This window comes from Eupeodes corollae, chromosome 1 (genome assembly GCF_945859685.1).
Source record: "Eupeodes corollae chromosome 1, idEupCoro1.1, whole genome shotgun sequence".
Taxonomy (NCBI): Eukaryota; Metazoa; Arthropoda; class Insecta; order Diptera; family Syrphidae; genus Eupeodes; species Eupeodes corollae.
This window is the reverse complement of record NC_079147.1, coordinates 102546586-102571187: the sequence shown is the minus strand read 5'-3', so window position 1 is coordinate 102571187 and position 24602 is coordinate 102546586. Positions and strand designations below refer to the sequence as shown.

Below are 24602 nucleotides of genomic sequence, written 5' to 3'. Positions count from 1 at the left end.
ATTTTGGAACTCGTTGGAATGAAGAAGACAGTCGAGGGTGTCGTTGCCTGAGTGCATCAGCCAAAGACGAAACCAAATCAGAACACAGAAACGTACCAATCGGAAATATTTTACACATCCGATGAAAAGTATATGAAGAGGAACAGATAAAAGACATCGAGGAAATCACCATTGTTTCGGCTCCATCACCTAAGTACACTTTCACTTTGTGTGAAGGTTGATGAAGCTATTGTAGTGATGAAAGAGCATAGATAGCATTCACTATCACTAGATAGCATTCACTATCAACAAAAAAACAGACAAGACAACAGAAGCGGCACAATCATGAAATGGAAAAGTTAAAAAAAGAAGAAATTGAATTTAAAATAAAAAACTTATTGAGCTAAAAATCAAACTTATAAAAGGAAAAGAAAATATGTAAATTGTTTTTTATTTGAGTTGTTTTTTGTTGTGTTAATTGGATTCGTTTGTTTTGTTATGAGTATAGAAATGATTTTATTTTATGTTAAACTTTATTTGTTTTTATATATTATTTTCTTTTTCAACGGAACCTGTGAATTTTGAAAGCAACGAGAACTTTAGAACTCATAAAGGATTGTGCTAATCCAACTTGTTAATCATTCGGTAATGACATCTTTTTGATATCCACCCTTTAAAAAAACCCTCAAAAAATCGGCAAGTTGGTATTCCTAAGGATTGTACTTTAAAGTTGAAACCTCTAGCAAGTACGTAAAAGCTGTAATTAGGGATTAAATAAAGCTGAAAAGGTTATTCCATTCTAACAATGGTTCAGGTAACTAAAACGGATTGGAGTGTTCTCTTACCCTCCTTAAGAACGAATTCACAAAGCTAGTAGTCAAGGGATTCTGATTGGCTAAATCAAACTACATAAGTAGTTGAAATTTCCCCTCCGGCGTTGTGTAAAAATTTCGGGTACAAAGCTAGTTCACACTGGTTTTTACGGTTAACAATCAGTTGCTAGGTAAGGACACAAGAATTCGAAATTAATTTTTCGGTTTGTAAATACAACTATAAGTCAATCATATTATATCTTCTATTTGGTTTTATTGAATTTAAAAAGAAAAAAACTATTTAAAGTTCTGAAACACACAAATGTTTTTCATTTCATTTATTTTTTCATTTGTCGTTTATATGACCGTTCCGGATTGACTAGCTTTGTAGTGCAAGTTTGCAGTTGATCTTTAACTACGTAACGTAGTCATTAGCTCTTCAAACTAGCTCACTAGCTCTTCAAACTAGCTCTTCTTCAATCAAATTGAAAATGAAAACTTTTGTAAATTAATTATAAATTAAACATTATCTATTAATTAAATATTAGGAAATTTATGACAGTTACGTATAATTATTTATAATAATTATTCACATAAGAATTTGTAATTGGTAAAACAATAATATTGAAAAATTGAAATCATTAAATACAATCCATAGTTTGAGACTTTAATTATAACTCGATATAACCAGCCTTTTACCATTGATTCAATCAAGATCCTCTAAAATTTTTGATACAAAATCAATCAACTCTGATTAAACCAGAACTCTTTCTGAAAAAGTTACGAAACATTAATAATATGCAACACCCTATAACTATTTTAACAAAAATTCGCATGACATTTTGCGCTGCTACTTCTTTTGTGTAGCACCCATTAAACGTCAAATAAACAATCAGCTGGGATGCATTTTTCTCTTTTGGCGTAGTTGCTATTGCTTTTTATACTTTTGAGAACAATTCTATTATTTGTATTCCCAATCGCGCAAACTGATTACAAAGATAAGCATTATCAAAATTACTCAACGGTAAGCGAAATAACTTTTAACTCTCATATTTAAAGCCAAGTATGAGGGATAATGAAATTAACTAGTTCTATTAATTCTCAGATGAGCTATGATGGATTACTGTCGAAGTTAACCGATGAAAAGCTGAATTTTTACCCCACACCACACACTGCGGTGGAAGAAGAACAGCCAGCCATACTCCAACAGACGGTGGGTCATGATGTTGCGGTCATTGCTGCTGGTGCTGCACACTCTAAAGGAGGAACCAAATCCGAGACATCCACTCCCCAACGGAAGGTATCGACTTCACGTTTTATGAATGCTTTTAGCCAGTTTTACGCTGGTGGCTGTGGCAGTGGACAAGCAGCTGCTGTTCCCTCAACATCATCGGCAACTCAACCATTTGTTCATGCTGTGACAGCGGAAGACGATCCATCGCCTAGTAACTCTGCGGGGCGGACACCAACCAAGGGCATGGAATCCAAACTTCTCTCGATGTGGCACAATGTCAAATATGGCTGGAGCGGAAAAATACGGTCAAATTTCTCCAAGGAACAGCCAGTGTGGCTGCTAGGTCGGTGCTATCATCGCAAATACACACCACCAACATCAATGGAGAGCTCTGCCGAACTTACAGCTAGTCTGGAACCTATCAAAGGAGGACTTACGGCTGTGCATCAGATTGAGATTCAGGTTGACGAGAGCCTGGTTGCTCAAGAACTCGGAATGGATGCCATTGAGAATCAAGCTGCCGAAAATCCCTGGGAGGAGGGCATCGAAGGATTCAAAAGGGATTTCTATAGCCGCTTATGGATGACATATCGCCGAGAATTTCCCATTATGAATGGCTCAAATTACACTTCGGACTGTGGCTGGGGATGTATGCTGCGCAGTGGGCAAATGCTTTTGGCGCAGGGATTGCTGTGTCATTTCTTAGGCAGAAGTTGGCGCTGGGATCCCGAGACACAACTACACTCAACCTACGAGGATAACCTGCATAGAAAGATTATCAAGTGGTTCGGCGATAGCTCATCTAAGAACAGTCCCTTTTCCATACACGCTCTAGTCAACTTGGGCCAAGAAATGGGCAAGAAACCAGGTGATTGGTATGGTCCAGCTTCTGTTTCTCATCTTCTAAGGTAAATGTTTTTTTATTTCTAACACTAAATATTATTTCATATAAATCCATTTTAGACAAGCTGTAAAGAATGCGGCTCAAGAAAATGCCGACTTTGACAATATTGTTATCTATGTGGCCCAAGATTGCACAAGTAAGTTATATCTGCAAACTCGAAGTCCTGTAACTCAAAACTTATGTGGCATAAATTTGTTTCAGTTTATATTCAAGACATCCATGATGAGTGTTTCATCCCGGACAGAACAACAAAATACGTTCCATGGCAGACAAATAGAAAACCAGTCGAAGACCCCTCGGGGGCACATCCTCAACCGCAACAGCAGGTCTACTGGAAATCTCTAATAATTTTGATTCCACTGCGTTTAGGAACTGAGAAACTCAACCCCGCATATGCCCATTGCCTCAAGCTTCTCCTCAGCACCGAATATTGCATTGGAGTTATTGGAGGAAGACCAAAACATTCCCTCTACTTTGTAGGATTCCAAGGTAAGTTATACTTTACTGCGAATTCTAATCATATCCGTCGACAAATATTATTAAAATAAAAATGTTGCTAACAATTTTATTTACCCAACACATATTGTGTTCCTCAAACTATTACAAGGCAGTGTTAAATTCCTATAGAAAAGCACTTTGTACATTACCTTTTTCGAGTCACATGATTTAAGCATGTAGACCAAAAACAACAACATCTTAACTTGCATATTGACATTGAGTAATGTAATTCAATGGTTTTTGTTGTTGGTGATTTTTATTTTTGCACATGGGAATTTTTTATTTTCTTTTCCACTTTTTTTGCTGATTAATAATAAATTTTCTTTAATTTGTTGTTCTGAGGAGTGGAATAATAATTCATCGGGTTTTTATTTTTGTTGATTTCATTATAAACATACATGCGTCCATATATTTATGTATGAATGTGCAAATCTTTTCATGATCAATGGGACAGCTAGATTAATTTTTGAGAAACAAATGATTCGTCATATAAAATGTTTTCGTTGGAATGTTTAAAATACCAACGGTTTTACCAAAAGTTCACTCGTGGCGCAAATGAGGTAAAAATTCTTATTCTCATAAATGACTCATTGTTATGTTTAGTGTGTGTTTATGAAGATTTAATCAGCGATTAATAGAATCGAATATTAATTCAAAGAATTGTTTTTTTATTTGTTATTGTATTTTATGCAGATAAAACGTGATAATCATCTTGTTGAAATGTTTGTGGAAGATTGTTTTTTTTTTTTTATAAATTGTCTAGGTCGTGATTTTTGTAAATAATTTAGCGTAATTAATGTGTCGCTTTGTTTGACGACAGCATTAGATATGAACTTATTGAAAACATATAATTTAAATAGACGTAAGTGAATATTGATAACATGAATAATTAAGTATACTGCGAGGTCGCATGAAGTTGCTTTTATAATTAAATAAATATTTTGTATCTGTAAGTCCAAATATTTTATTCATGAATTTGTCGGATCGGAATCGTGGCCGCGGTAAACATCGGTTAGATGGAGGTTAGACATTAAAGATTAAAGGGTGTTTTTTTTTTTAAAGAAAATTAGGCAAGAGTACGATAATTTAGGCGACAAGATATTATAATATACAGTTGTGGTCATAAAAATAGCAGTGCTGGTCACGTTTTATTAGATTGTCAATTATTTAAATGACGGAAATTCTTACAAAAAAGAATCAACATGTTACTTGCATCTAACGGTCTTTCGTTTTCATATTAGAGACTTTTAGCTTGAAGTTATACTCTATTTCTCTTGGTGAACACACATTATTTCAAACTCTCTGGATATAGAGTGTTCATAAAAATAGCAGTGATTTTGATTTTATAATTAAAATTTCATTTTTTTTTTATTTTTCGGTAAATAAATATTTTACTATTTAAAATTTAAGTATTTGTAACATACTAGCATATAAAAATTTAATAAATATTAGCTCAAAAATAAACAATGAGACGGTCAAGACTTTGCACCGAAGAAATTCGAAAACTTATTCGAAAACTGCGTTTGGATGGAAAAACCTATCAAAATATTCAAGACATCCTAGGCTGCTCAGCAAAAATGGTCAGTAACGCCTTAAAATGGCAAAATAAACCGAAAACGTGAGGCCCAAAAAGGATTACTACTGAAAGAACTGACAGAAAAATTGTTAACCTAGCAAAACATATCCCTATCATAGGCTCTTGGAAAATAAGAAATGGACTTCAACTGTCTATTAAAGCTGTCAAAAGTACGAAGACCTCTTTTGATGCGAAGTTACCAGCCCGAAGTCCACGCAAGGTACCATTCTTGACGAAAAGGCATGTGGCAGAGAGAATGGAGTTTGCCAAAGCATATAGGAAATGGGCAAAAGAGAAATGGAGGAATGTTCTGTGGAGCGATAAAAGCAAAGTCGTCCTTTTTGGATCCAGGGGTCGTCGAGAATATGTGAGAAGACCCAAAATGCAGCAAATGACGGTACACTATAAAAACAGAGAAGCATGGTGCAGGAAAAATTATGATATGGGATTGTTTTTTATACTACGGGGTCGGACCTATTTATCCCATCGGGGGTATAATTGATGCAACCGAGTATGTGAAAATTATCGAGGAGGTTATGTTACCCTATGCTGAAGAGGAAATGCCGTTGGTTTGGGTATACCAACAAGACTATGACCCAAAGCATACGTCAAAAATGCAAAATAATGGTTTGCACAGAAGAAGTTATCCGTTATGGAGTGGCCCGTTTAATCTCCCGACCTTAACCCCATCGAAAATTTGGGGAGGGATTTTAAGAACGCAGTTCATAAAGCAAAACCAAAGAATTCGAAAGAATTGTGGAAAGAAGTGCGTGATTCGGGGAACGCAATACCAATCGAGAGGTGTCAGGTTTTAGGGAACTCGATGCCACGTAGATGCGAAGCAGTCATAAAAAACAATGGTTATGCAAAAAAGAACTAATTGAAAGCCAACATTATTTCTATATTTTTATATACCTAACTTATTACAGTTTTTCTTACTTCTTACGTAATAAATCCAGTACTTTGTCATGCACTGCTATTTTTATTAACAGCCATACATATATTTAAAAAACGGTTTTTACTGTGACGAAACTAACGGTAAAAAACGATAATACTTATTTTCTGTTATTATGAATAAAATATTTTAGTTTGTTATTAGAAGTTTAATGAAACATTTTATAACGTTGATATTAAAGGCCTCTTTGTTTTATTTGGAGAGCACTGCTATTTTTATGGACACAACTGTATTATTGTTTTTATTTTAGAATTTATTGTTATTATTTGTTTTTGAACAAAAAAAAGAAAACTAGATGATTTTATGTCTTTTAGTTTTTAAGAAAATTGAAAATTACAAAAAAAAATATATTAATTTAATTATTTTTTTTTTGCTTGAGTGCTCTTACGCCCGATTTCTTGACAAAGTTCTAGCCCTTGAAACTCGGTTTAGTGAAATTTTCATTTCTTCACCAAGTTCTAACGCGTTAGAACTTCGATTTAGAACTTTGTTATAGTTAGAACTTCGATAAAATTGTATTCTTTTTCCAAAAATAAGATAATAAAAACAAAAATACTTTTGATTATTTTATAAAAGACTAGCGGCTCGGTACGTGCTTCGCTACGTATAAGGCATAGTAATAAAACAAATAATTATTAAGTTAATTTATTCAAACAAAAAATATTTTAAATTTCTAGCTATTTAAAAGTCCAAATGAACCAAATGATAATTTTTTTAAAATTATATTTATCAGCAAAGAGTAAAAACTAAAAAATAAAAAAGAAATAGGTACTCTTACTGTGGTGGGTCTATATAGGTTAGTCTTAAACATTTGGATAAACAATATTTTTAGTTTTTCCATTTTGAACATGAATAAATAAACAGTTGAATGCACCGACTCTGGAAGAGGCAACATAAAATTGGCCATATGAAAAACATGATTCCTCCAAATTGACACCACAAACGTGAAGTGTTTGCCCTTGGACCTTATTTATGAACATGAATACGCTTATTAATGTTCAGTGTCAATTTTCGTACACATCTCCAACGAATTGATGACTTCAAAAAGGCGTTTATTTCATCAGTAGGAGTTGATCGAGGAAAGACAGGCAATGTTTGACGAAAGTCCTCTGACAGCAATATCAGAGCACCACCAAAACAGCTGTTGATTGCAGCGTAAATCTTGCATTGTTCGATTAAATGCTTCAATTGATTTTTTATTCGCCATTGTGCACTCGTCCCAAAAAATAATTGACTTTAATCGCAGAACTTTTACCATAGCAGAATTTCTCGAAATATTGCAAGTTGGAGTTTCAATCACCCGTACATTCAATTGCAATTTTAATGCAGAGTGTGCGGACCGACCACCTTCTAATAACATAGCAGCAATTCCCGAAGATGCAAGTGCCAATTTAGTTTTCTGTTCCCATCGAATAGTCGCTAAAATCAATGATACAATTAACGTTTTTCCTGTACCACCAGGTGCATCCAAGAAATATAATCCATCTGTATTATTGGAAAAGGCTTGCATGATTGTGTCGTACAAATGTTTTTGTTGAATATTCAATTTGGTTATTTTCGATTGTACAACTAAACGTAAACCATTAGAATTGAACTCCTGCTAACATTGCAATTCGCGATCAAAAAAATAATGTATCCCACGATTTGGTGCGGTCATACCCAATTGTCCTATTGCTTCATTTAAAATCTTTAGACACATATCTTCAATTTCTTTAAGTATTAGTACAAATTGTTTGTATATGGAAGTATAGAAAGATGTTGATTTTACGCCTTTTCAAGACTTTTTTTTAATTTTCTCTACGTACAAACCTTCTCTGGACTTGCACGAATAATTCAGGACCAAAATTAGTCAAATCGGTAAAGGCATTGTTGAGTTATAACATTACAACGAAAAGTGGCATTGATTTTTATGTATATAGATAATATGAATAGGTACATATATACTTTATACTATAACCTTTTTGGTATCTTGCCATTTCACGCATAAAAGCCCACCTGTAGATCCTTTGAACTCAGCCTCTCCCCTCTGCAATTTTCTTCCAAATTTGGGAACGTTTTTTCGATTGGACATAATGGTTCAAACAGATGGATATCCAATAGATTCCAATAATTTGACCGATGTGAAAAAGCGGTAAAAACATAGGTTTACATCTACTTCATTTATCGTGCTAGCCAATTTATGTACGACTCTCTCGCCCAAAGTTCCCTAAAGTGCTTCTAACTCTTTTCCGCTGTAAATGTTAAAATCATACGTGTACCCAGTTAGGGCATCGCATCGAAGCCACATTTTGATTCCACGTTTTACAGGCTTTAGGGGCATGTACTGTTTGAGGTTACTGCGCCCTTTGAATTTAGTCATTGACTCGTCGATGCTCTGATAAGCGCTATCTTGTCTGCAGTTTTGAAAGGTTTTTTTTCAAGCATTCAACTAGATCATTGACATAGTAAGTCTTACAACAGTCAGCTGGCTTTTCAGGTGGCGAGAAATACATTTTTGACGTAATCATGAGGAACAGATCGCGAGTTATAGCATTTCTTACTGCTTGGCGATAAATGCGTTAACCAATAATCCTTTAGGCTTGGCACCCGGTTGTAGCACATTGTAAACATACAACCAATGATTACTTCTATTTCATCAGCACTGGTTTGATCCATAGTCTTGCAGCGTTAATTTTTTGATGATCTGCGATGAATATCCAAGCGTTCGTTTGTGCACTGTGCAATATATATGTAGACAGATCTTGGCCAAAGTTTGTGGAAAATTCGATGGATTGAGAACGATCAGTGAAATTACATTCCCAGCTTGTGTATCACCTGTAGAACCGGCTTTACGATGATTGCTATTACCGATTTCAGGAACAGATATCTCTTCATCTGAATCTTCTTCAGAGCTTGAATCCTGGTCTTCTTCTGTTTCGGATTCATCACTTGGATCTGGTCGAAAGGAATCGTCACTATCAGAAGAAAATTCTGCTCCACCCGAATTTTCTCCTTCATCATTCAATAATCTTTCAATTTCTTTGTTGTCCATTGAAGTCTAAGAACGAAAGTAGTATAATGCAGTAGCCAAAAATTCCGAACGGAACTTATAAGTACCAACATACAGGACGAGTGGTACACTATTGTACCATGCACTTTTATTTGATGATTATTATTCTATTTTCATCCAAATCACTTACCTTTTATGATATTATCGCACTTTATAAATTTATGATGTATGTAATCACAGTTTTTACCCAAAATATTTGATTTGTATGCACTAAACTACAAAAAAGAACACAAGCTCGAGTTTCTGGCCTTACGTGAGTTATATATATGTGTTGTTCCGAAAGAAAACAGTGTTGTTTGTTCTTCGGGTCGATAGCGACTGCCGAATTAGTTTTATTATTCAAATTAATCACTTAAAGCTAAGGTCAATGCATCCACTTCCCGTTGGCCTTCGGATATTGCAATGTATCGATTGTCAGCGGAAAGTGGTGTTGAATTACATTATGGGTTGCGAAGTAACACATATTTTCCGTCATCAAGTTTGCTGACTTGCATCTGTGTAACTTCACCCCCCTTTAATTCAAGATTCTCCTGAATTTTGTTTGTAGCAGTTTGTAGTTTTGTTTCGATATTTTTTACAATGATTTTGACATTTTTGTTCTTTTTTTGAATTATAATTATTAAAACTGCAATTATAACTATGGCTATGATAACAATGAAGATTGTGACTGAGCTTATTATGTAATTATTATTTTTATGGTATTTAAGTTCATTTATGTGATTTAGATTTTCAATTTGATATATTTTTAGCATAGTTTCAAAACTTAATTTTTCTTTTATGATTACATTTTGGTCTTCTTCATATGAAAATTTATGTACAAATTCAATATTAAAATTTGATATTGAAATATTTCTTATATTTATAGTACAGTAATTAATATTTATTATATAATTTACACTTAAAATTAAATTTCGGTCGTCACAACCATTATTTACAATTTCTTTTTTTTTAGGTTCTTACAAACAACAAGATTCTCTTCTATATTAATTATTTCTGTTTTGTTGTTAATATTAAATTTACAAAAAGCATCGTTTAAACAATTATCCATTTTATTCAAGTTTTTAATGTATATATTGTTGGGATCATAGTTATATTGTATTCTGTTTAGTTCGATGAATTCTGTAGTTAACATATCAGTTTCTTTAAAATCTTTGTTAGGCATTGGAATAATCATTTTTAATTGCGTTTGAATGTAAATTTTCGGAAGCTTAATAGCTAAAATTAGTTTTGTACCGTTTAGATTAAATGCTCCTATTTTTGAATGTTTAAGTTTAAAAAAAGTCTAAGTCAGGACTCACTATTTCCTCTCCTGTCAATATACTAGGATGTAAAATACCCTGTTTGCAAATTAGAACCTGCAAATTTATTAGGTCTTTTAACTGTTGTTGGATGGACATTTTGTAATTTTCTCTTTCTAAAATAAGGTTCATTTTTATGACGTAAATGTTTATAATTTCTTATAAATCCTTCACTTCTACATTCATTGTACTCTTCTCTATCTAAATTTCGTCTGTTTATATTATGTTCCTTACGTTTATTGACTTTCTCAGTTAAAATTTTTGCTTCTGTCTCTACTGCTTTATTTGGACTCATTTCGACAGTCGAGTGATACCTATTATTATATATTTTAACTGCTTTATGAATTTTTTGGTTAGTAGTTAAATCTGTATTTTTTAAAGTTAATAAAATTTCTAGTAGCGTAGAATGAAAACGTTCAATGTCAGAGTTTCCTGTATGGGAATTTGGCTTGGTAAAGTGAACTTGAACATCCTCTTCTCGGAAAAATTCTTTTATATTTTCTGATTGGAATTCGTTATCGCAAACGATTTTCTTTGGATTTCCGAACTTGGAAAATTGTTCTTCAATACATTCCAGTTTACTTACCCAATTCTTACTAGTTAAGCTATAGATATAAGCTTTTTTTGTAAGTTTATCCAAGAAGGTTAGATAGAATAACTTATTAAAATGATAAATATCCATATGTAATATTTCATTCATTTCTGTTGGTGTTTCAGAAATTTTGAATTTTGGTTTAATAGGTTTTCTATCATATTTGCCTTCTTGACATGTTTGACAATTTCCTATAACCTTCGATATTTGCTTGACTAAACCTGGAAAATAAACTTTATTTTTCAAAGTTTTATATGTTTCAATTATTCCGGAATGACTACTCTCTTTGATATGGTATAAAGAAATTTGTTTACAAACGTCTGCTTCATTTCTTACCTCGAGAGCTCTAAGTGTGCACTTAACAAATGAAAGGTTTTTATTATCCTTAAAAAGTTTTATTAAACACTGTTGAATTTTGTTATACTCATGATACGATAGTTCGGTATAAATTCCAACTTTTCCTTTTATAAGAGTTCGTTTGAAGAGATCTTCCCAATATAACTGATTTTTAGTCATATCTACATGGATGATTCTTCTACTATGAAACACTTCTACTTCATTTGAAACATTATTTGATAAAATTATCTGAGTTCTATATTTATTTACTATTTCTTCTTTTATTGGGAAATGATCCAACTGTTGCTCTGGTGCTGAGTGGACAGTTGCCACATTTGAGTCCGATTCACCGTCTATTTGGTAAACATCCTTAATGCGGCTCAAAAAATCTGCCACTTTATTGTCTTTACCCCTTAAGTATTCTATTGTGTAATAAAATTCGGACAATTTCAGTAACCATCTCTGATTTCTTGCGGAAAATTCTTTGCCTTTGTATTTTGTATTAAGATACTTAATAGGTTGATGGTCTGTGACTATTTTAAATTTATTTCCCCAGAGGTAGGGTCTAAAATATGTCACTGACCAGACAATAGCAAGAAATTCTTTATCAGTGGGTGAATACCTCTTCTCATGATCATTTAAGGATCTCGAAGCATAGCAAACAGGTTGTCCTTCTTGGGTCAGCACTGCACCAATAGCAAAGTTGGAAGCGTCAGTAAACACTGTGAAAGGCTTTTGGAAATTAGGAAATCTTAATATAGGATAGTTCGTGATATTTCTCTTCAAAGTTTCAAATGCTTGTATATACTCTGGGTCCTTTGAATTAAGTTTCGTATTTTTCTTTAAATACTTAATCATCGGATATGCAATTTTTGAGTAATTTTTTACAAATTTGCGATAAAATCCTGTTACTCCCAGAAATGATTTTAGGTCTTTCTCTGAAGTTGGTAGTTTATAATCAGAAATGCATTTAACTTTATCAGGGTTAGGTTTCATACCTTCATCAGTTAAGATATGCCCCAAAAACTCTGTATCTTTTTGAAAGAATGAGCATTTATCAAACTGGACCTTGAGATTATGTTTGGCAAGTGTCTCAAAGATTGTGGTGATGGCAATGAGATGTTCTTCTAGACTAGTGGAAAATATAAGAATATCGTCAAGATAGACAACACAGATCTTATTTATGTGTTCCCTTAGTATTTCATTCATAAGCCTCTGAAACGTCGCTGGGGCGTTTTTGAGGCCAAAAGGCATCCGAGTAAACTCGTATAAACCATTTGGAGTAACAAATGCAGTTTTATGAATGTCCTCGGGGCTCATTTTTATTTGGTAGTAGCCTTTGGCTAAATCCAAAGTTGTAAAATACTGGGCTCGCCCTAACTTATCTAATATACTCTCTATATTAGGCAGAGGGTACTTGTCATCAAGAGTGATTTCATTTAATTTTCTATAGTCCACACAAAGTCTGAACTTCTGTTCACCTGATCTACCAATTTTTTTCGGGACAACCACAATGGGAGAAGAGTATCTACTGTTAGATTTTCGAACAATACCCTGTTTTTCCATTTCTGAAATTTGTCTACGAACTTCCTCTTCATGTTTTGGGGGCAATCTATAAACCCTAGAATTTATTTGCTGATCCGTTGTTGTTCTTATCTCATGCATTATAGAATTTGTATTTGTAAGCGGATCACCCTCTTTAAAAATCAAACTTTGAAACTGTTTTAAAATTGTATTAACTTTTTCTCTTTCCTGTGGATTCAAATGTGAAAGATCTACATTATCTGCAGTTTCACTTAAAAGTTCGTAATTTTCAATTTCTAATGTTTCTCCAGAATATAACTTTATTTTTGCCGTATTACATAATTCTATTATTTTTCCTTTCATATCAATTTTTGTGAAATTTCTACTTATTATATCCATTCCAACAAGAAGGTCATAATCTTTATTATTCAAACTCATCTTATGCCATTTTAATTTGCTATTTTTTCCCATTCTGAATTCTTTCGGTACGTCAGTAACAACAATATCTATTAATTCTTTTGTTTTGTTGTTAATTGTGTTCAAAAAAATTGATTTAGTTTCCAATATAGGGAATTGACTACAATCAACCCTAGATGAGTTGATTAAACTTACTGTAGACCCAGTGTCAATCAACGCTCTATATTTTGTATCACCTATCGAGAAATTGCAAAATATTTTATGTCCGAGGCTCAGTTCCGAAAATCCGATGCTGGATCAATATTATTTATTTCTTCGGAGCCAGTTCCCCCCGAACAACTTGGTTCAATACTACTAGTTAAATAATCTACATCCATCGGTTGTGGGTTTTGACGACTATTTCTGGCCTGACCTGATGGATTAAATACTTGTGCACTATTTTGTCTTTCTTGTCCATATCTACTGTTGTTTTGTTTCGTCTGTCCAGATCTAGTATTAAAAGGATGTTTAGCTTGCCCTGACTTGTTGTGTGTTCTGTTATGGGCCTGAGTTACATGACTATTGTTATTTTGACAAACTCTGTTATTTTCGGTAGGTATTGAATTGGATCTATTAACGAAACTAGTTCTATAATTCTTTTTTAAATTCCACTCACTATCTGGAATATATGTTCTTAGTATGTCGATAATTGCACTCAAATCAAATTTGTTTCTTATTTCCCTAGATAACTGACCTACGGTAAGTTCTTTTATTTTAGCTATTAGTAATTGCTTGCACGAATTAATGATTTCCACATGATTTAACTCATAGAGTGCATAATCATGACACTCTTTTAAAATTAATTCTATATTGCTACATAAGTCTAAAATACTATTTACCTTTAAGTTGTTGATTTTATACCAGACGTTGTTGATGTCGATCACCGGTCTGAAATACTGAACAAGTTGCTTTCTAGTTTCTGCCCATGACTTTGGTCCATTTATATAAAGAAGGGTCTTCGCCTCCCCAACGATTTTAGTATTGTATATAGCCTTATATACTTCTGCATCTTCAGTGTCTGGGTTATCTGCTAGATGGGTGTCAACACAGGTGAGAAATTGTGTTAACTCATCCCTCGCTCCTCCAAATGCTTTTATATGGGCTATGCTTTTATAAAGCGGTAACCCTGATGTAGCTGGTGAAGCTGAGGCTGCTGGCACTCTCTGCTCCCATAGTTGCTGCTGTTGTCTTTGAATCTCTTGCTGCTGCGTAGTGAGCTGCTGCTGTTGTTGTTGGACAGCAGTGAGCGTGTTTAAAGTGGTCACAATATTCTGTAGAATCGTTTCCATTTTATGGTTAATTCCACGATTTGCGTCAAATTCTTGAGATCTGCTTTCTCGACCAATTTTGAAGACTAGCACTGATTAATGACTGTTCACAAAAATATCACAATTTACGATAGATTATAATTGCGACTGATTTGTAGTCTAAATTATATATATCTTTATATCTATTTTTTTCAAGGTGGATCTTAAACACAAAGTCACTTCTTTACCAGGGTGGTGGAGGGGTTGTGGATGGTAAACAACACAAATTCAATTTTTTTTTTCTTTTATCAGGGTGGTCGCGGGGTTATGGATGGTAAAAAACACAAAAGTTTTTTCTTTTTTTAAATTATTTTTCTTTCCCGAACTGATTTTTAGTAATACGAAAGAAAAAAAAAAATTATTTTGCCGACTGCGCCAGTTATATATATGTGTTGTTCCGAAAGAAAACAGTGTTGTTTGTTCTTCGGGTCGATAGCGACTGCCGAATTAGTTTTATTATTCAAATTAATCACTTAAAGCTAAGGTCAATGCATCCACTTCCCGTTGGCCTTCGGATATTGCAATGTATCGATTGTCAGCGGAAAGTGGTGTTGAATTACATTATGGGTTGCGAAGTAACACATATTTTCCGTCATCAAGTTTGCTGACTTGCATCTGTGTAACTTCACCCCCCTTTAATTCAAGATTCTCCTGAATTTTGTTTGTAGCAGTTTGTAGTTTTGTTTCGATATTTTTTACAATGATTTTGACATTTTTGTTCTTTTTTTGAATTATAATTATTAAAACTGCAATTATAACTATGGCTATGATAACAATGAAGATTGTGACTGAGCTTATTATGTAATTATTATTTTTATGGTATTTAAGTTCATTTATGTGATTTAGATTTTCAATTTGATATATTTTTAGCATAGTTTCAAAACTTAATTTTTCTTTTATGATTACATTTTGGTCTTCTTCATATGAAAATTTATGTACAAATTCAATATTAAAATTTGATATTGAAATATTTCTTATATTTATAGTACAGTAATTAATATTTATTATATAATTTACACTTAAAATTAAATTTCGGTCGTCACAACCATTATTTACAATTTCTTTTTTTTTAGGTTCTTACAAACAACAAGATTCTCTTCTATATTAATTATTTCTGTTTTGTTGTTAATATTAAATTTACAAAAAGCATCGTTTAAACAATTATCCATTTTATTCAAGTTTTTAATGTATATATTGTTGGGATCATAGTTATATTGTATTCTGTTTAGTTCGATGAATTCTGTAGTTAACATATCAGTTTCTTTAAAATCTTTGTTAGGCATTGGAATAATCATTTTTAATTGCGTTTGAATGTAAATTTTCGGAAGCTTAATAGCTAAAATTAGTTTTGTACCGTTTAGATTAAATGCTCCTATTTTTGAATGTTTAAGTTTAAAAAAAGTCTAAGTCAGGACTCACTATTTCCTCTCCTGTCAATATACTAGGATGTAAAATACCCTGTTTGCAAATTAGAACCTGCAAATTTATTAGGTCTTTTAACTGTTGTTGGATGGACATTTTGTAATTTTCTCTTTCTAAAATAAGGTTCATTTTTATGACGTAAATGTTTATAATTTCTTATAAATCCTTCACTTCTACATTCATTGTACTCTTCTCTATCTAAATTTCGTCTGTTTATATTATGTTCCTTACGTTTATTGACTTTCTCAGTTAAAATTTTTGCTTCTGTCTCTACTGCTTTATTTGGACTCATTTCGACAGTCGAGTGATACCTATTATTATATATTTTAACTGCTTTATGAATTTTTTGGTTAGTAGTTAAATCTGTATTTTTTAAAGTTAATAAAATTTCTAGTAGCGTAGAATGAAAACGTTCAATGTCAGAGTTTCCTGTATGGGAATTTGGCTTGGTAAAGTGAACTTGAACATCCTCTTCTCGGAAAAATTCTTTTATATTTTCTGATTGGAATTCGTTATCGCAAACGATTTTCTTTGGATTTCCGAACTTGGAAAATTGTTCTTCAATACATTCCAGTTTACTTACCCAATTCTTACTAGTTAAGCTATAGATATAAGCTTTTTTTGTAAGTTTATCCAAGAAGGTTAGATAGAATAACTTATTAAAATGATAAATATCCATATGTAATATTTCATTCATTTCTGTTGGTGTTTCAGAAATTTTGAATTTTGGTTTAATAGGTTTTCTATCATATTTGCCTTCTTGACATGTTTGACAATTTCCTATAACCTTCGATATTTGCTTGACTAAACCTGGAAAATAAACTTTATTTTTCAAAGTTTTATATGTTTCAATTATTCCGGAATGACTACTCTCTTTGATATGGTATAAAGAAATTTGTTTACAAACGTCTGCTTCATTTCTTACCTCGAGAGCTCTAAGTGTGCACTTAACAAATGAAAGGTTTTTATTATCCTTAAAAAGTTTTATTAAACACTGTTGAATTTTGTTATACTCATGATACGATAGTTCGGTATAAATTCCAACTTTTCCTTTTATAAGAGTTCGTTTGAAGAGATCTTCCCAATATAACTGATTTTTAGTCATATCTACATGGATGATTCTTCTACTATGAAACACTTCTACTTCATTTGAAACATTATTTGATAAAATTATCTGAGTTCTATATTTATTTACTATTTCTTCTTTTATTGGGAAATGATCCAACTGTTGCTCTGGTGCTGAGTGGACAGTTGCCACATTTGAGTCCGATTCACCGTCTATTTGGTAAACATCCTTAATGCGGCTCAAAAAATCTGCCACTTTATTGTCTTTACCCCTTAAGTATTCTATTGTGTAATAAAATTCGGACAATTTCAGTAACCATCTCTGATTTCTTGCGGAAAATTCTTTGCCTTTGTATTTTGTATTAAGATACTTAATAGGTTGATGGTCTGTGACTATTTTAAATTTATTTCCCCAGAGGTAGGGTCTAAAATATGTCACTGACCAGACAATAGCAAGAAATTCTTTATCAGTGGGTGAATACCTCTTCTCATGATCATTTAAGGATCTCGAAGCATAGCAAACAGGTTGTCCTTCTTGGGTCAGCACTGCACCAATAGCAAAGTTGGAAGCGTCAGTAAACACTGTGAAAGGCTTTTGGAAATTAGGAAATCTTAATATAGGATAGTTCGTGATATTTCTCTTCAAAGTTTCAAATGCTTGTATATACTCTGGGTCCTTTGAATTAAGTTTCGTATTTTTCTTTAAATACTTAATCATCGGATATGCAATTTTTGAGTAATTTTTTACAAATTTGCGATAAAATCCTGTTACTCCCAGAAATGATTTTAGGTCTTTCTCTGAAGTTGGTAGTTTATAATCAGAAATGCATTTAACTTTATCAGGGTTAGGTTTCATACCTTCATCAGTTAAGATATGCCCCAAAAACTCTGTATCTTTTTGAAAGAATGAGCATTTATCAAACTGGACCTTGAGATTATGTTTGGCAAGTGTCTCAAAGATTGTGGTGATGGCAATGAGATGTTCTTCTAGACTAGTGGAAAATATAAGAATATCGTCAAGATAGACAACACAGATCTTATTTATGTGTTCCCTTAGTATTTCATTCATAAGCCTCTGAAACGTCGCTGGGGCGTTTTTGAGGCCAAAAGGCATCCGAGTAAACTCGTATAAACCATTTGGAGTAACAAATGCAGTTTTATGAATGTCCTCGGGGCTCATTTTTATTTGGTAGTAGCCTTTGGCTAAATCCAAAGTTGTAAAATACTGGGCTCGCCCTAACTTATCTAATATACTCTCTATATTAGGCAGAGGGTACTTGTCATCAAGAGTGATTTCATTTAATTTTCTATAGTCCACACAAAGTCTGAACTTCTGTTCACCTGATCTACCAATTTTTTTCGGGACAACCACAATGGGAGAAGAGTATCTACTGTTAGATTTTCGAACAATACCCTGTTTTTCCATTTCTGAAATTTGTCTACGAACTTCCTCTTCATGTTTTGGGGGCAATCTATAAACCCTAGAATTTATTTGCTGATCCGTTGTTGTTCTTATCTCATGCATTATAGAATTTGTATTTGTAAGCGGATCACCCTCTTTAAAAATCAAACTTTGAAACTGTTTTAAAATTGTATTAACTTTTTCTCTTTCCTGTGGATTCAAATGTGAAAGATCTACATTATCTGCAGTTTCACTTAAAAGTTCGTAATTTTCAATTTCTAATGTTTCTCCAGAATATAACTTTATTTTTGCCGTATTACATAATTCTATTATTTTTCCTTTCATATCAATTTTTGTGAAATTTCTACTTATTATATCCATTCCAACAAGAAGGTCATAATCTTTATTATTCAAACTCATCTTATGCCATTTTAATTTGCTATTTTTTCCCATTCTGAATTCTTTCGGTACGTCAGTAACAACAATATCTATTAATTCTTTTGTTTTGTTGTTAATTGTGTTCAAAAAAATTGATTTAGTTTCCAATATAGGGAATTGACTACAATCAACCCTAGATGAGTTGATTAAACTTACTGTAGACCCAGTGTCAATCAACGCTCTATATTTTGTATCACCTATCGAGAAATTGCAAAATATTTTATGTCCGAGGCTCAGTTCCGAAAATCCGATGCTGGATCAATATTATTTATTTCTTCGGAGCCAGTTCCCCCCGAACAACTTGGTTCAATACTACTAGTTAAATAATCTACATCCATCGGTTGTGGGTTTTGACGACTATTTCTGGCCTGACCTGATGGATTAAATACTTGTGCACTATTTTGTCTTTCTTGTCCATATCTACTGTTGTTTTGTTTCGTCTGTCCAGATCTAGTATTAAAAGGATGTTTAGCTTGCCCTGACTTGTTGTGTGTTCTGTTATGGGCCTGAGTTACATGACTATTGTTATTTTGACAAACTCTGTTATTTTCGGTAGGTATTGAATTGGATCTATTAACGAAACTAGTTCTATAATTCTTTTTTAAATTCCACTCACTATCTGGAATATATGTTCTTAGTATGTCGATAATTGCACTCAAATCAAATTTGTTTCTTATTTCCCTAGATAACTGACCTACGGTAAGTTCTTTTATTTTAGCTATTAGTAATTGCTTGCACGAATTAATGATTTCCACATGATTTAACTCATAGAGTGCATAATCATGACACTCTTTTAAAATTAATTCTATATTGCTACATAAGTCTAAAATACTATTTACCTTTAAGTTGTTGATTTTATACCAGACGTTGTTGATGTCGATCACCGGTCTGAAATACTGAACAAGTTGCTTTCTAGTTTCTGCCCATGACTTTGGTCCATTTATATAAAGAAGGGTCTTCGCCTCCCCAACGATTTTAGTATTGTATATAGCCTTATATACTTCTGCATCTTCAGTGTCTGGGTTATCTGCTAGATGGGTGTCAACACAGGTGAGAAATTGTGTTAACTCATCCCTCGCTCCTCCAAATGCTTTTATATGGGCTATGCTTTTATAAAGCGGTAACCCTGATGTAGCTGGTGAAGCTGAGGCTGCTGGCACTCTCTGCTCCCATAGTTGCTGCTGTTGTCTTTGAATCTCTTGCTGCTGCGTAGTGAGCTGCTGCTGTTGTTGTTGGACAGCAGTGAGCGTGTTTAAAGTGGTCACAATATTCTGTAGAATCGTTTCCATTTTATGGTTAATTCCACGATTTGCGTCAAATTCTTGAGATCTGCTTTCTCGACCAATTTTGAAGACTAGCACTGATTAATGACTGTTCACAAAAATATCACAATTTACGATAGATTATAATTGCGACTGATTTGTAGTCTAAATTATATATATCTTTATATCTATTTTTTTCAAGGTGGATCTTAAACACAAAGTCACTTCTTTACCAGGGTGGTGGAGGGGTTGTGGATGGTAAACAACACAAATTCAATTTTTTTTTTCTTTTATCAGGGTGGTCGCGGGGTTATGGATGGTAAAAAACACAAAAGTTTTTTCTTTTTTTAAATTATTTTTCTTTCCCGAACTGATTTTTAGTAATACGAAAGAAAAAAAAAAATTATTTTGCCGACTGCGCCAGTTATATATATGTGTTGTTCCGAAAGAAAACAGTGTTGTTTGTTCTTCGGGTCGATAGCGACTGCCGAATTAGTTTTATTATTCAAATTAATCACTTAAAGCTAAGGTCAATGCATCCACTTCCCGTTGGCCTTCGGATATTGCAATGTATCGATTGTCAGCGGAAAGTGGTGTTGAATTACATTATGGGTTGCGAAGTAACACATATTTTCCGTCATCAAGTTTGCTGACTTGCATCTGTGTAACTCGTGTGAGTAAAAACTTTCGAATAAAATAATGTACAGTAACTGAAATTTCAAAAAGCCGTTATATTTTGTTCGCAAAATACTCACTGACGACCTGGTCAAATTTTAGTTTGATTATGGGGGCCCTGCGAAATTTTAGGCATGTTTGAAATTTATATGGCATATATGTGTACAGTGCGTTACGAAAGGGTTAAAACTCGGTTTATTATTATTATTATTTCGTTTCTTCAACGAAATTGAATTTCTAATCATTTTCGGAAAATATATTAAAAGACAATAAATAGCGAATATCCTACGAATATGGATCTTATTTTTAATGATTTCCTTTTTATGGACGATATCCTGGAAGAAGGGCTTATTTATCGAATGCCAATACGTGCAACAATTAACACCGATTTTTATCGGCGCTTCCGTTTAACAAAACAAACGTTTTTAGCAGTCCTTCAATTAGTGGCAGAAGACCTTCAACACCCGCAACCACGGTAAAATTTGTAATAAATTTATTATGCATATGTAAACTTCATAGTCTATTATGTACATACTTGATTTGCTATAGGACTCGTTATATATTGGAAGAACAACAATTGCTGTTTTTTCTGCGTTTCTTGGCTTGAGGAAATATGCAATTTACTGTTGCCGATTTGGTGCATGTGTCTCCTACGAGCGTTTGTCGTATACTCCCAAAAATTGGTAACGCATTGTTACGTCACCTACACTCTTTCTTCAAAATGCCGGCAAATGCAGAAGAACTAAGGGCAGCTGCTGAAGCTTTTTATGATATTGCGTGATTTCCACGAACAACGACTGAGTCACTTTGAGGTGATAAGTGGAGCAGCACTGAAAGCTCATCACCACAGTTCCTTGTATCATCACTTGCATTGGTAGCTGCCTTACAAAATGTTATGATGTCATCAACTCCCAATACGTTGGATTTTTTTCGATCGCAACTCCATCTGCAAAATTGCGAGAGTTTTTTAATTCCTTCAATGCATCAGTTGCAGATTGCCAGAGTTCCATTTGTTTTACTGCTAAGACTTCTTGCAGTTTTTTTCGTTGCTGAATTTTTGAAATTCCCTCAGCATGCTCCAAGCGAAATGAATTCATCCTCAATTCATGGAATTCTTCAAGGCGACTTTCTTCCTTTGTAATCATTTGCGGACGCATTTCCGCCACAGTAGCTGAATGTAAGCTACTTTTTTGGGAAAAATTGATATTTTTCTTGTCCTTTGTCCTTGTCTTGTCCTACATTGGTGTTGTCACACGGCTGCGGTACCGTTGTCGTACCCACGGCTTCGGTGGACAAAGCTGCACACATATAAGCTATCGGTGAAGAGTTGACGGTTTGAGATGGCGGCGTTTTTTCAAGCAGATTTTGGCAATCGTCTGTACTTGTTTCTTCACTACGGGAAAAGGTGGTGTCACTACCTATTCCTGGTTGCGGATGTAAAATTTTACTGCTGTCAGCAACAATTGGAAGCATTTGGCCGAAATCTGTTGGCATTGCATCAGAATCAAAAGATTCCAACCCCGTAATAATTTTTCAATTGAATTTCAATTTTCAGCACGGGTGGTGTATTGGCCGGTCCCCCACCAGTTTGCAGCGCACTTTGTTTTGCACAAGTGGTAAACTGACTTAATGCAATTTTCTTATGCCTTCCAATTAGTGCAGGAACTTCTCTTTGGGTCTTTATCTGAACGAAAATGTTATGTTAAAACTGATCAGGAAATAAAATTATAACGCGCACCTTACACCTCCTTTTTTTGCTATGGTGCTATGGAAAAAAATAACCTTCCGCCAATCATCATTTGCGGTCATTCCATTTTGCACATCGCAGCTCATGTGATCTTTCTCGAAACACAAGCGTTGCTTCTTTCTTGCGTCATTAGGTGGTGTTTTTTTTTCTTAAACTTCAGGTGCTTTAAGTGTTTTACTTTTAGCTGCCAATAAAGCTGAATTTGACGCTATTCTAAGGATACTTCGCGGTTAGCGAAATCTTAAGTCTGGTTTTGTTAATAGGCGTGTACCATTAACTGAGCGCTCCGAGCGCTCAACTTTTTTTTAAATGAGACAAAAAATCTCAGCTGAGCATTGAGATTTTTTGCGGAGATTTCTGAGACAAAAAATTCATGGATTAATTTCTCAATTTTCTTGCTCACCCAAAACAGCTGTTCAGTTGTCATTTGTCTGGTGTGGCGCGTAATTTAAATAATTGTTAAAAAAAACTTTTGTATTTTGTTAGCTAGGTATGTACTTACCACTATCAGCATCCTCACTATCATCGCTTATTAGGAGTTCCATGAAAATCTTTTCATGCTCCTCATTCCTTTTTTTATTTCTTATTTTATCTGATGAACTACTTAAAATTTGACGCAAAAATTGTTCTTGTTTGTTATCCATTTTAATCGTTTTTTTTTATACGTCGTTTCAGTGATTCATTTGTGAATCACAAAATTTGTGGCATTCTACTTAAATACTTCATTTCCATTCAAACATATAGGACTACAAATAAATGATTCAACAGTTAAACATTACCTTTTTCTTTGAAAACCTATAAAAGAGAAAACAAACAAATTGCACAAACTGCTGAAAATTTGGATAAAAAATGATATTTTTTTTTTTAAAGAGGATCGTTCTTCAGCCAACACTGTAGACAGATAATGATTTCTTAAAAGTTAATTCCAAATTATTTTTAAAACTTATTTCAAAGCGAACATTCGTTCTTTTAATGATAATTAATTTAATTTAATTTACCTTTTTTCCAGAGGACAAACTTATACACTTGGATCCACATTATTGTCAGGAAATGGTCGATGTTAACCAAGAAAACTTCTGTGTAAATTCTTTTCATTGTAAATCACCAAGAAAACTAAAAACCGCAAAAATGGATCCAAGTTGTTGCATCGGATTCTATTGCCAGACCAAAACAGATTTTGATAATTTCGTTGAAAATGTTCAAATGGTATAAAAAAATGTTTTATTTTTGTTTATTTATCAATTTAATATCAATTGTTAATAATTTCAGTACTTACATCCAATAAGATTTGCATCACCTCAAACGGCTCACGAAGGAAGTCCCTCACAGTGCCCCGAAATGAATTATCCATTGTTCACATTCTCCCGGGGCAGTTATGTAGACCAAGAAAAAGACGAACCCCATGAATCAGTTTACAAACCATTGCAACGGCAATTGGCCCAACTTCAGCATGAATTATGTGGAAGTCGTGAACATGCCGCTGACGACGATGACGGTGAAACCGAAGAGTTTGTGATTCTGTAATGGAAACATTAAAAAGAAAGAAGCTTATTCTACATATGTGCGTTTAAAACTATCTCCCATCTAATAAATTACTGATCTACTCTACCTACCTTAGTGCGGTCATAAAATCACAAATAGGCAAACAAAATAACTCAAAATCTCATCGAGTTCTCATTTTAAGTTTTTAATGGTTTTCTTTTTCTTTCTTTTTTAAATAATTATAAGCAAAAAAGTATTCTTAGTTAAGTGTAGAACTAATTTCACATTGATATCATGTCATTCAAAACATTTTTTTTTTATTTAGTCTTAACAAATTCCGCGTGAACTTTTTTATGACTTTAATTTTGTTTTTTAAATGCGGTTTTCCAAATAATTATTTTAATTGCGAATATTTACATATGTGTACATGTAATAGGTTCTAAGTTCATACATAAATATATATATAAATTATATAAACCTCATTATAAATTTAAACAAACAAATAAAATAACACAAAAGTTATTTGAAATTACATAATTGTAAAAATTAATTATAATTCATATTTTTGCTAATTATTGTTCGGCGACAG

At 33.2% G+C, this 24602-nt stretch overlaps 1 protein-coding gene across 2 annotated transcripts; it reads left to right on the top strand.

Moving 5' to 3' along the window:
* Positions 1 to 1655: 1655 nt before the first annotated feature.
* On the top strand, positions 1656 to 24602 carry LOC129954128 (cysteine protease ATG4D). Of its 2 annotated transcripts, none has more exons than XM_056067825.1 (6): positions 1656 to 1815; positions 1897 to 2933; positions 2989 to 3065; positions 3131 to 3418; positions 23541 to 23737; positions 23801 to 24602. In XM_056067825.1, exons 2-6 carry the CDS (start codon positions 1897 to 1899, stop codon positions 24053 to 24055), a joined length of 1854 nt encoding a protein of 617 aa, XP_055923800.1. In that variant the 5' UTR covers positions 1656 to 1815; the 3' UTR covers positions 24056 to 24602. The 2 variants fall into 2 exon arrangements, with proteins under 2 accessions (XP_055923800.1, XP_055923801.1); XM_056067826.1 differs by having other exon boundaries at positions 1685 to 1815; positions 1881 to 2933.